This window comes from Lolium rigidum, chromosome 4, assembly GCF_022539505.1.
Source record: "Lolium rigidum isolate FL_2022 chromosome 4, APGP_CSIRO_Lrig_0.1, whole genome shotgun sequence".
Lineage (NCBI taxonomy): Eukaryota > Viridiplantae > Streptophyta > Magnoliopsida > Poales > Poaceae > Lolium > Lolium rigidum.
The window spans coordinates 161365900-161379864 of NC_061511.1; the positions used below are offsets into that span (position 1 = coordinate 161365900).

Genomic DNA, 13965 nt, shown 5'->3' on the forward strand with positions numbered 1-13965 from the left:
GCGGTATTTTACTTATCCAAAGTTTGATCATCGGTATCTCCATACCTAGTTCAACCTCGTTACCGATAAGTACTCTTTACTCGTACCGTGATATGATATTCCTTGTGAGCCAGTCACATGCTTGCAAAAGCTAATTGGATGTTATTCCACCAAGAGGGCCCAGAGTATATCTCTATCCGTCATTAGGATGGACAAATCCCACTATTGATCCACGTGCTTCAACCCTATACTTTCCGAACACTTAATGCCACCTTTATAACAACCCATTTACGAAGTAGTGTTTGGTGTCATCAAAGCATCCATCCGGTGTAGGTGATTAACATGATCTCATGGTCGAAGGATTATGTTACTATGTATCTTAAAGCTTGAAGCATAACGAACTAAATGACTTGATCATATTCTATGCTTACTATGGGTGTATGTCCATCACATCATTCACCCGATGATATGATCTTGTCATTAATAACATCCAATGTTCATGATCATGAAACTATGATCATCTATTAATCAACAAGCTAGTTTAACAAGAGGCTTACTAGGGACTCTTTTATGTTTACAAAAACACATGTATTAATGTTTCCTGTTAATACAATTATAGCATGGGATGCAAACATTTATCATAAACACAAAGATATAATAATAAGTATTTTATTATTGCCTCTTGGGCATATCTCCAACAGGGGGATCACGGGGTAGTTCAACATATGGGGATCAAAGAGGGGTTCAACAAAGAGGTTATCAAAGGGGAGGTTCTTTTTCACTTCTTCACTTGTTCCGCTCCTTCTCAAATGGTGGTGTGGCCTATGGCCTCCCATATTGCATTTGCCCACTTGAGCCCCTTCTCCTTCCAGGCTTCATTGTTGCCAGCCTCCACGCCATGGACGATCTCAACTTCATTAAAAGTGACAACATCTTGGAAGAAGTCATCCTCGCCCCAAACTAAGATCTAGTTGTGAAGAATGCAGTAAGCAAGGATCAACTTCACTTGAGTTTCAAAAGTGTGGAACGGTTTCTGGTCAAGGACCTTGAACCTATTCTTCAATGCAACAAATGCCCTCTCAATGGTGACTCTAAGGTTTGAGTGTCTTGGATTGAACAACTCTTTCGCATTCTGAGGTCGGTTTCTTGGACTAAACTTGTTGAGGTGGTACCTTGTTTTCTTGAAAGGAGGTGGAATACCAGGTCGGCATGCATATCCAGCATCTTCAAAGTGGAACTTACCATTAGGGATTTGCAACCCATCAGGCCTTGACAAGCTATCAGACAGGATGCTTGCATCATGAGTTGAACCATCCCAACTAGCAAGCACGTATGTGAACCTCAGATCAAAATCCACACCTGCTAGCACGTTCTGGTTGGTGTAGTGCTTCCTCCCATAAAATGTTGCAGACATTGCTGCAGGTACCTTCGCGGTCACATGAGTACCATTAATAGCAACAATGCAATCTTGTCAAACAATGAGTACACAATCATGTTTCTGACAATAACACATATCTGATAAGTAGAACGAACATGATTTTATACTCACCCTGAAATACGGGAACCACATGTAGATGTTCTTTATCTTGGCTGGTGTGTTGTTTGATGGTGGCTTGATCATTTGACCTCTAAGCTCCCCAATTGCATACATCACATGTTGGAAGTACCGAGAGATAGTCTTCGTGGATCGCCTGAATGTTTTATGGATCACTCTGGACCTCTAGTTATGGCCCACGATATGAAGAAATATTGCGACCTGTTCTTCGACAAAGGTGTGGATGCTATCAACTAGCAGTCATCTCTCCCTTAAAAAGTGCATAGAAAGGGGCGCTTCTCATTCGAAGCATTTGACTAGCCTCTACATCGTTGGAGTTGTAGATGTAGTTTAGGTTGGCAATCCTCTTTTGATGTCGTTGTAACATAGGACTGTAGGTGACAGGAGGAAGAGCAGCATGCCTGACTGCTCTCTTGTGCACGACATGATCCAGCTTGAATGACAACGATGAGTGCCGCGGTGTGATGCACATGCTGTAGCTGCTCGCTCTACTCAAACAAGATCTAAGCATTACGAACGGTCTTATCGAACCCAACTAGTTCTACCTACATGAATCGAACACTACAGTGGAGAAGAGAAGTTTTCACTTACCTCTGGCATGGCAGACAATGGAGACGGCTGGAAGTCAGAGAAGAGATGTGCAGAGGCTCCGCAGGGGCTGGACACGACGACCCTAGTAGGGCGCTGGAGACCGAAGGGAGGAGCTCCTCGTCCAGAGCACAACCAGGGTCAGATGCGCGAGTGGAGATCTGGGTCGCCGCCGCCGGTGCCAAAATTGGGTAAAGGGAATTTTTGGGAGGGGACTAATGGAGGGGGAAACCGAAGAGGGCAGTTACCCCTACCTTTTCCGCGCAACGGCGCTCGGATTTCGCCTTCCCCCGCCATGCCACACTCGAGCGTTCGCGCGCGAACAACATTGTCGATTTTCGTCGCGCCCGTGTCTGGCCCTGGAAAAATGGCAAAACCGGGAGTTCCTCTCGAGCCTGTCCCGGGGTGCTTTAAGGCCCATGATGTGCAAGAACGTGGAGATGACCAGACATCCAAACGGCCGAAAAAATGTGCCCCCCATGCGAGCCAAAGGAAGCGTAGGATACCAAACGCGCCCTTTCATGACACTGCACAAAGAAAAGTTGTTACTGATCAAAGTCGTAATCTCGACGAAACTTGCATTTTACAACATACTAGATATGTAGGTTTGATTCTTATGCTTTTTTAGAATTTCTTGGAGCTTTAAAAATATGGTTTTTGAATATATATTTACGAACAAAATTCATGGTTCCCAAGTAACCTGCGTGAGAGGCTTGGAAAATGGCCAACCCAAAAACAAGACCAACCAGGACTAGCCCTTGGTGCCGTATTTTTGTAGAAGAAGATTTCTTTGGTGAGAATCCAGCCACTTGCTAGTACCTCAATCCAAAATGCTCGTGTCGGACGGAGCTGCCTACTACTGCCATAGCGAGGACGGGAAGGAAGAGGGGACATGACACATCAAACCATTGCATAGCATGTGAGCAGCCCCTTCGTAAGTCTATTTCCCAATCGCACAGTTCGTTTGCTTAAGGCTGGTCATAGTGGGGAGAACTTAGACTAGTAACATGACATATGTTACCAGTCTAGGTTACTAACTTAGAGTAGTAACTTATATGTGGTGTCATGCATTGTATCATTTATTATGTTGTAGACTTATCTTGCCTTAAGGTGTGTGATGTTATGGTAACGTAGCTAGTTACCACCTCACACTCTTTCTTCATTTATTAGCATGCCATGTCACCAAAATGCCTTAAGATATGTGATGTTACTAACTATGTTACTCACACTATGAGCAGTCTAATTAATCAGTCGAGCGGCCCCTCGAGGGAGGAAAGAGAGAGGTGCCAAATTAATTAGCCCATAGATTAATCCTGTTCCTCGGGAGCAGTTAGCTAACCAACAGCATGATTAATTGCCTGATGGAGTGCCAAGCAGATCAAATGAGTAGTTTTATCGGTCGACCATCGAGCTCACACAAACTGTCAGTCACGCACTCTCGCATGACATCGACCATATGATATGAATCGATCCGAGGCCAGCAGGAGGCGACCCCAGCAAGGAGACATGCTGCTAAACCCGACGGTGGCAACGTGATCTTTCGGCGTGGATACGATTAGGCCTTATTTGGTGCAAGTGTATTTGTAGGAGGTGTTTCATGGAGAGTTTTTGGTGAAATTTTACTCTTCATCTTTTTAATACTCTATAGGGCACTAGACCGTGCGCAGCAGGTGTGAGAGTTGCCTGCAGTTTTCCAGTGTGAACATTCGCCGTGGATGCATGTGCTGCCTCCCACGAGCCACAGATACATCGATGGTTTTCCCGTGTTCACACGGCGCAGGGCCGCGACCCAGGTCCCGCTACACTAAGTCAGTCTGCTAGCGTGCGCTGTATCCGGTGAGTTCGCCGCGTCGCGAAGTGTAAAAAACGCGAAGGATACCTCGCGTTTCGATTCCTGACTAACCCGACGAGTATTAGGGTCTAAAATCGATATTACTCGTTCCAATACTCTTCAACCAAACAGCTAGTTTGATGGATTTGAGCACATTTATTTAATTACACTTGAAATATACACTGCAAAACCGGTCAAAACTTGCTAGCCAAACGAGGCCTTACGGGATGAAACATCGGCATCTGATGTCGTACAGTTTGGCGTTGTATTGAACTGCTGCAAATTGCCAGGTAGAGGGGTTGGGCGTGTGGCTGATTGGTCAGGCACGTAAATACATCGTTAAGTTAGTGGAAGTTCACTTCGAAGTTACTGCTAAGCAGTTCCCTGATCACGATACTTGGCCACACGTGTCGTGACGGGTTGATGACGACGATGATGCTAGCTGGTGCGCCACAACAAGCAAGCGATCGTGCCTGTCCAGGGACGTAATTTTCGAATTGTCATGTTTTCTTGCACTATGAAACAATTCGTTTTTTTTTTCAAAGCTGATGGAGGCCTTCTTTCGATGGTGTGGCCTCTTCCTCCCCAGTTTTTCACGTTTGCCTTGATTAGCGAGTGCTTCGGTGTTTGAAGACTTAGCCATTTACATACCGCACTTCATGTGTAATAACTGCATCTCAGTTTACTAGTCTTTTCCGTATCCGTAGATCATCAATTTAATCCATATAATTTAAATTATGTAATGCAAAAATTATATCATTAGAAAATAGAACATCTAAACTTTATATAATTTTTATAACATATAACTAATGCTAACTTGATCAAATTTGCGACCTAGGGGTACGCGCACGCGTAATAAACTGTGAGAGAGGGAGTACCTTTAATTTAAAAGCCTCAACACCTTGTAACTCTGACAGTGCGTGGCTTTTATTATTAATTTAAAGCCCGACGTAATACTTTTAGTACTCCCTCCGTCCTAGTTCTATAGGGCTACGCGTATCCCAAACTTGTTAATTTAATCTATGTAATATAAGTTATACACTATAAAAATTATATCATTAAAAAGTATAACATCTGAACTTTTCAATGATATATATTTAGTATCTTATGTTACGTTGGTTAAATTGGTGATCTAGGAACACACGTAGAACCTATAAATCGGGACGGAGGTAGATATGAATCATCACTAGCTTGGCGTAGCTTCACCCTTGGGTTTCTTACGTCAAGGCCACACAAACCTAACATAGATAGTATCTAAACTAAAACCATCCGTCCTTCCGAGGTTTCCTTTTACCCGATCGATCGAGATGGGAGAAACGGTACGAGATTGAGATGAAAAAAACTGGAATTTCTTAATGTTGGGGTTGCAAGCAGGATGCCACGAAAGTCTCACTTCTTGTTCATTTTATCAATTATATTTAAATTTTGGCAAAATGTTAAACTAAAAATGACACAATGAACTAGAAGCGGGGATTTCGCAGGATCCCGCTTGTAATAACCTTACTTTGTTTTGACAATCAATACCATCTATACTTAAAGTAGCAAATAGTACACACTAGAGATACATTAGTTGTATCCATTAATTAGAAAATAAAGTCTAAAAGAAACGAGAAAAATATTGAGATCTTCAAACTCTTTCTTTTCAAAGACACAACCGTATACTTTTATGAAGATAACCATAGACAAAGGAAATAGATGTCAAACAACCAAAGACCTGTAAATACAAATGAGGTGTTCTCCCATAGTTTTAATTGGAGCCGCAATGTCAAGGATGTATGCACACGAATAGCTACTAAAGTAATCAACCTATACCGAGAAGAGTACTAATACTAGTTTTCCATGAAAAGCAACCGAATAGCCCGGTTGACGTCGCTAGGAGTCGAGAATAGGAATCATCATTGTCGAGGACGTATCAGCCATGAAAAATATTGCAAGGACAATCCTCCTCGCGGCAAACCATGAGAAAAATACAAAATCGACCGGTGAAGTAAGATATGAAAGATCATACCTAGAGAAATTTAACTTTCCAACACCACAATTGACACTGGGAAAATCTCGTCGTAAAATGAGGGTCATAGATCAGTTATTATACATGATGTCATCTTCATTGACATGGTGGCGAAAAATAAGATGCCCTCCAAAAACAATAAACTAATTTATTTAAAACTCTAATTTTATTGAAAACTCCACTCATAGATTGAGTTCCCCACCCCTCCTAACATTGGTGAGGCCAACCGAAGGAAGAGGAACCAACTTACAGTGAAGAGGGAGGTGGAGGCAGCGATTGTTTTTCATGGGAGAGGAGGAGGCTAGGCCTTAATCTACAAGTTTAATAACCTTAATTGAGACATATAGAGTTTCTCCTAGCAACGACATTGTTCTTAGCTTGTTTGGCAATTAAGGGAAAGGGAATGGGAGCTAACATGAATTCCCAATCCCCCATCTTAGTTACCTGCCCTCCCCCGGGTAAACCCTTGTTTGGTACTAGGGTCTTTCTGGGGATTTGTGGGGATTATCCCAGCAAATCCCAAACATCCACTTATTTCCTAGAGCATGTTTGCTTCTAGTGTATTGGTCTAATTTAATCCTCACTTTTCCTTCATTTGTAGAGTAGTTTTCTCAATCTTCAATACTCTCCTACACCTGGTGGATTGATGATGGGGTTTTAAAGGGATTAAATTAAGGTAGGGGTTTCACCCAAGCCCATAAAAAATATTCCTACTAATACCAACAAAATCTCTAGTACTGTTAGATAAGGCTAACAGTTTTGTGGGAGATTACGAAGTGAGTTTCCCCTCCACTTCCTTACTTAAGTCCCATTACATACTGTTAGATAAGGCTAACAGTTTTGTGGGAGATTACGAGGTGAGTTTCCCCTCCACTTCCTTACTTAAGTCCCATTACATCGGAAAGAGATTTGGTGCACATGAGCACCAGTGATCTCTTTCCAGAAAAGAAAATTAAAAATCATAATTCTAAGTTTTTTAAAAATCTAAAAATAAATCATGATGTAGTCAGTATTATATTCCACAAACTTGTAAATTTTCAACTGGAAATAATGTGTATTTTGGGCTGCAAAAAAATAATAAATATGTGGATCTGAGTATAATGATTCAAATCTCCAAAAAAATCATATTTTGTCATTTTTGTGTAGCTCCGAAAACAAAACATTTGTAACTAAGATTTTATACGTTAGTGAAATACATCATTAGCTACTTTTAAAATTTTATTACATAATTTTTCAAAATATATAAATATAATTTTTGAATTTTTTAATACAATAAGAGCACTTGAGCCCATGATCCCAAAGGACTTTTCGCATTTTATCCAAACAATCAGTGGATTCAAATTCTCTTTTATCTCCAATTCCAAACTATTCATTCAACACTCAGTTTAAGCCATTAGGCCCAAAATACCACTCCAATACGGCCCATTACGAGCGGTCTTCGTGAGGGGCGTGTGGATCAGAATCAACCCAAACCAAGGCCACGCTCGACGAGCTGCTTTGTCTCCGCCGCCGCCGACGACGAGCACCACACCCGCAGCCGCAGATCTGAGAGAGCGAGCGATCGAGCGAGAGAGAGAGAGTGAGAGTGAGATCGGCGAAGATGGCAGGGAGGCTGACCGCGATGGGGTCCCGCGTCCTGGGCGGCCACGGCGCGGCCGCGCGCGCCGCCGCCTCCGCGCTCCGCAACCGCGCCGGCATGGGCCTCCCCGCCGGCAGGCACATCGTCCCCAACAAGCCCGTAAGCTAGGATTACAACCTCTCTATCTATTCTCCCTCTTCGTGTGGCCTCCGCCTCTAATCGGTTCCATCTGGGACGGGGGATCTCGCGTTGCAGCTGCCGGAGAACGACGAGCTGGTGTGGGACAACGGCACGCCCTTCCCGGAGCCCTGCATCGACCGCCTCGCCCCTCACATTGGCAAGGTCTGGTCCTACCTCCCCTCTCCCAACCGCTGCAATATACAAGGCCGCATCCACTGCAATTTGTTGCGTTGCGTTGCATAACAGGCGTCTGAATAGGTTTGATTCTGATGTGTCTCGGTTGCTGTCTTTGTGTCTTGATTGGGCAGTATGAGGCCCTGGCGTGGCTATGCGGAGGGCTGAGCTTCTTTGCAGTTCTTGGCTTGGCTGCCGTTGTGAATGACAAGGCTTCCAAGATTCCATATGTGAGTGTCCAGTGCTACTGCTTCTACTTTCTTGCGATTCTCCAATTCCCAGTATTAGCTTAGAGACAAGCTTTGTAGTTTTGATCTTTTTGGCCTATGATATGAATATGATCTTTGCAATGGCTATGCTTTTTTTTTTTTGCGGGTAATGCAATCACTGTGAATTAAAGTGATGTTTATTCACAAATTACCCAAACTAAACCTGAAAGATAGTCCGAACCCTGTCCATGCAGAAAGAAATCTGATTGCAACTTGATGGAAGAAAACTTGTAATCTCATTAACATTAACTTGTATTCCCTGTGATTTGTTGGTTGCCATTTTTTTCTTGCCGTGTACTGCACAATTTATTTGGTTTCTGTTTAGCAGTTTATAACCAGAATATTAGAAGCCACGAAATTTGAAATTAAGTAATGGAATTGGAACTAATGTAATCGATCCCAAGTTGTGCAAAATATGATCCAACAATCTGTGCAGTAAACTAATGTAGATGACTTATGTTGCTTTCATATGTATCGTGAGGATATTTGTTGTGGATAACTGAATATGTCAAACGACCTCCAGTTCATCATCCACTCTTCTGAAAAATAAATCTAAACTCTATCTGCCACTCAAGCACTCACTGCTTAATTAATCTGTGATGCTTCCTTTAATTGCTGCTGCTCACCTGAAATGTTCCCTGGATGATCTCATATTCATGTAAGGTCCACATTACTTCCTGAAACTATTTTCCACACTCACTTACCCCTAAACAATCCTGGGGCTCACTTAACTCTCTGATTAAGAATTTAAGGTCCACGTAACCCTCGAAACTGTTTCCAACAGAAAATTAACCCCCTAAAACATAGTTAGTGCTTTCCAAACGGAAAATGCTGCGTTTCCGCCGGAGGCTCCATCGCGTCGTGCCTCCAGATAGCGCGTTGTCGGATCGTTTTCATCGCGCGCTAACAACCTGGCACGCGTCCTCCCACGTGGTGAGACAGCGATGGGTGGGGGGCCACCACGCTGCCTCATCTCTTCCGTTCTTCACCCGTCCACACTTATCTGCCCGTAGCCTCCGAGCTCCACCATGCCGGCGAGCTGCTGCCCCGACCCCATCCCTCACGCACGTCGCCGGCGAGATCTCAGCCCGCTTCACCACCAGCCTGATCCCAGCGAGCTGCTGCCCCGCCCCCATCCCTCACGCACGTCGCCGGCGAGATCTCAGCCCGCGTCACCACCAGCCTGATCCCAGCTTGCGTCGGCGCCGTTTCTCGCCCAGTTCCGGCAGTCTCCACCGGGTGCTGCTAACAAGGGCAGCCATGGCGAGTGCGAAGTCCAAGCTCGTCGGCGCACCCCATGGCGGCGCTATGACGCAGCTGCAACAAGGTGGCGGCGGCGCCGAGGCGGCCATCCACGCGACATCAAGAGGGCGGAGCTGCAACCCCCGTCACCGGAGCTGCAAAAGCCGGCCACCGGTGCTGCAAACCGCCGTGGCCGGAGCTGCAAAGGCCATCCGGAGCTGCTGCATCCTCTGGCCGCCGATGCTGCAAACCGCCCGTGGCCGGAGCTGCTGCAGCCTCCCGCCGCCTGAGCTGCAAACGCCGGCCGCCGGTGCTGCAACCTCCCGTCGCCGGAGCTGCAAACGCCGGCCGCCGGTGCTGCAACCTTCCGTCGCCGGAGCTGCAAAGGCTGGCCCGCTGCTGCAACCTCCCGTCGTCGGAGCTACAAAGGCCGTCCGCCGCTGCCGCAAACCCCCATCGCCGGAGCTGCAGAATCGGCCCCGCTGCTGCAACCTCCCGTCGCCAGAGCTGCAAAGGCCGGGCGACGGTGCTGCCAGCGGGGGCGGCGGTGCTACCATCGGTGGGAGTCGGTGCTGCAAGGAGAGGCGGCGGTGCTTTCAGCCGGAGTTGATGTGTGCCGGCAAGGTCCCTCGCTGTACTTTTTCAGGGAGGATGGTGCGGGGAGGAGAACGTGTTGTCTCTGCGCGTGGGATTTTTCGTTGTTTTTTCTGGTTTTTTTCTATGCGGGAAAAGAGATGAGTGCGGGAGAGATGAGTTGTAACGTACTGGTCCCGGGACACGTGTCGTTCGGGGGACTCGGAGGCTCGGAGGTAATTATCCTCCGGAGGATCCTCAGCACGATCCTTTCCAAACAGTGGTTTTATTCAAGACGTAGGCAAGTGAAGTGATATAAGTGGTATATCATCACCAGATACAGCCCCTTCTACTCCATCTTGTTGATACTAGTGGATATTTGTTTTGAGTAAATGGAGAGTTGTAGAGGTAGGAGTTAGGGTTCCAGTGGTTGCCAGAGATGCTGGCGAGCACGGGGCATCGAAGTCCTCAGACCAGACCAGCTGCCTTACATGGTAGTCTGGGTACCCCAGCACCCTGTTGTACGAGTCGTTGAGTAGGCCGTTGTGGCCTTGGCCTTGAATGGCAGAATGAAGAAGCACGCCTTTTCAAGCTGTCGCCTCCAGGTGCTCCTGCATGATGCCCTTGTTGACCATCTGGAAGAGCCCAATTGCAGGTGCCCCTGCCACTCTTAATCAATAACGATACATAGATCATCGCTAGCATACACACATGTAGAGGCTGACCAGTCGATGGCGGCACTGCTGTGCACCAGTTTTTGTTCTGTCCATCCGCTGTGGCAGGCAGCACCGTGGCAGTGCGTAGTAGCTGTTTGCTAGCTCCTGGCTAGTTAGCTTGATGTTCAAATTCACTATGCTTGAGCCGTAAATACTGCTTACCTGAGCTTGTGCCCAATCGAAGTTAGCTGTGGCCTGTTCTTGGATGCTACCAGGCTAAGCTATAAAGCGCGTGCAGTTGGTGGTAGAGGAATGCCATGTTATCAGTAATCTCCTCTTAAGTGTCTTCTAGTCATGCAAACCTGCCATGTCATTACTAATCTTTGTTTAGGTGGTTATGTTAGCCCAAACATTATCATGAGCAGTGAGCGCAGTCAATAGTTTAGGAGAGTAAAGTGCAATTTTCCCCTCATTTTTTGATTTTATGGTGACATCACAGAGAGTACTTGGCATTTAGCTACACCCTTAAACTTACTATGCCAGGTTCTGGATGTTTTTGTTGAGTCATTTCTTCTGATTCTGTCCAACAGAAACTTATTTGTACTTCCTCAAAATATGGCGGTCTGGAATCTGTTACTGGATAAATGCTAGTAATTGGTTGAGTCCAGGTGATCCATTTATTCTGATAACTGTGAACTGTTCTGTCATGCGTTATGTTACTCTGTTGACTTGAACTGTGGGATAGTTATGGTAGTAAGCTGCACATGGCCTTTTGATGAATCCTTCCGTTCCTGACCTGTAGTGTCTTCTTTGTATGCAATGCCCAGTATCCATTTCTGATTCTGAATTGGAGATATTTGTATTAGCATATTTTGCAGGACTATCGTGATGTGGCCTAATCTGTTATACCCTTCAAAACATGGAGGATCTTACGATTTATTCTATTCGTTACTTTAGTTGTGGTATACATGCATGTAAACAGAAGGTTACACACAGGCTATCTGTCAAGCTTATGCTCTTTGTCCTACATGAAATTCCTTAAATATATCAGCTTTTTGAACTTCATGGACAGTGACTACAGATGCTAATTTGACTTTGTTCTTCTGTGTTTCAATTCTATAAGACCTCAAGTGCCGGCTGTTCTAATTCTTAGTTTGTAGTGTGTTTTGGAAAGTCCGTTAGTATAATGGCATGCCCCTTTTTAGTTTTTGTAACACATGGGTAAACAAGCCTATGATTTGTGAATGCAGATAGGGCTGTCAAAAAGTTCGGGCTCGTCAAATTGTTTGAGCTTGATTCGTTAGAGTCTTGGCTCGTGCTCGGCTCGAGGCCTTAACAAGCTGAGCTCAAGCCTTCATTGAAGCTCGCGAGCTTTCTGTTGAGCTTGAACAGTTCGAGAAAAATTCAGCAGGAGGTAGTGATAGCATGCAGTCCAGCACGTTCTTTTTTAATGCAGTCCCGCGCTTGTTGTCCTAGCACCTTAGTGGCCATCACGATTAGCGCAACATAGTTTGTTAAGAAAAAAATATCACGTAGTCACTAGAGGCCATGGATGCATGCCTTGTCACGGCTTGTTCGTTGTTTAATACTGCAGCCTATTTAGCTTTAGCACGGCCCATGAAAGCCAACATCCTGGCGGTGGCAGAAAATACAATGGATGCCGTTCAGTACCACCTCACTAAGGTAATAAGAGTGAGGGCTCACCAGCACCTATAAACAAGGGCTGGAGCGCAGCGATAGTATGACTAAGAATTTAATGCTTGTGTCCTGTGGCACAGATGCATGAAGCAGCGATTATTTGAAATTAAAAATAACGAGGTTTGTTAGCTCGTCGAGCACTCGGGCCTTCGACGAACCGAGCTCGAACCCATAAAATAAGCTCGTGAACTGAGATCGAGCAGAACTTTAAGCTCGTCGTGTTAATCGAGCTCGAGCCAAGCTGGAGTATATTTCCTCGAGTTTGGCTCGTTGACACCCGTAAATGCAGACCCGATTGATTTATCTTTTTGTTGTAAAATTGGTAAAGAAGGATACCTGTTTTCACTTTATTTTGCTGTTCAAACTAACCAAAGATAGTTCGTATAATGGCATGCCCTTTTTTAGCAATTGTAACACATGGGTAAGAATTCTATTGTTTTCCTGTAAAATTGGTTATAAGGATATATGTTTTCACTTTATTTTGCTGTCCAAACTAACCAAAACTTGTCGTGCTTATTCCTGCAGACTCCAAAAGTCTACCCGTTCGACAATTTGAGAGTGGAACTTGGTGATAGATCATAGAAGACTAGCTTCTCCTCTTCAAGTGTTGCAAGGAACTGAACTTGTGTGCCTCCTTTCGGCGGAAAAAGCAGGGAAATCTTGCTGCTTATGATCGGTTATGTTGTTGTTTTTCATGTTATGTAAACAATGATCATGTAATGTGCTGAAACGAGACGAGTGATCTCAGTTTGCGCAGATATCATGCAACGATCCATGTAATAAACAAATATTGGTTATCTTGTTGATTTCAGATCTATTTGCTATGGTATTCTTTGCAAATATTTTCAAATTAATGCAGCCGATCCTATACTTTGGGGTACTTGTTTGACTTGAACTATGGCAAAATTATGACAGCAAGCTGCACATATAATGCCTCATTTGACGGCAACGTCCACATCCAATAACAGTTCTGAAGTGTAGTGCTCACTTCCTAAATATCTTATTCATTGTTAATGCACAATGGGAAGCAAAATCTGTTAATTTTCTCCATGGTACACACACAGCTATTTGCTAAACTTTCGATACATTTTATCTTGTAAAATAGTCGTTAAAGGTAGGTCTCTGTGATTGATTTATAATTTTTTTTCTTTTCTGATGAAATGGAGTGATTGATTTATAATCGTGACTGATTTGTAATCATTCTTTTCTGATGAAACGGAGTGACAGATTTATAATCCTCGTACTGTACCAGCCTCCCTTTTGAACGAACATAGAAATCAGACACGGCGTTGAACAACATGCTCATTTCAAGTAGACGACATTTACAAAACCATAGACTGATCGACATTAATTATCATGAAAGCTATCCAGCCAAATTTGGAACTGACCGATGAAAACATATAATCATATATAGCCTTCACACAAACAGTACAGCAACTCCAAATACTGGAAAATCTGAATGAAATTCGAGCCGCGCGCACCGAACATCAACGGACCAGCAAAACGAACTGTAAAAATACACACTTCACACACCAACGGACCAGCAAAACAAACTGTAAACATACAGACTTGAACACTAATGGACCAGCAAAACTAGCTGTAAAAATAGACTTAACTATTGTTAAAAAACATA

At 44.4% G+C, this 13965-nt stretch overlaps 1 protein-coding gene across 1 annotated transcript; it reads left to right on the plus strand.

Moving 5' to 3' along the window:
• Positions 1 to 7427: 7427 nt before the first annotated feature.
• Positions 7428 to 13156, plus strand: LOC124706172 (NADH dehydrogenase [ubiquinone] 1 beta subcomplex subunit 8, mitochondrial-like). Its single transcript, XM_047237827.1, has 4 exons — positions 7428 to 7699; positions 7796 to 7882; positions 8029 to 8124; positions 12858 to 13156. Exons 1-4 carry the CDS (start codon positions 7562 to 7564, stop codon positions 12912 to 12914), a joined length of 378 nt encoding a protein of 125 aa, XP_047093783.1. The 5' UTR covers positions 7428 to 7561; the 3' UTR covers positions 12915 to 13156.
• Positions 13157 to 13965: the final 809 nt, after the last annotated feature.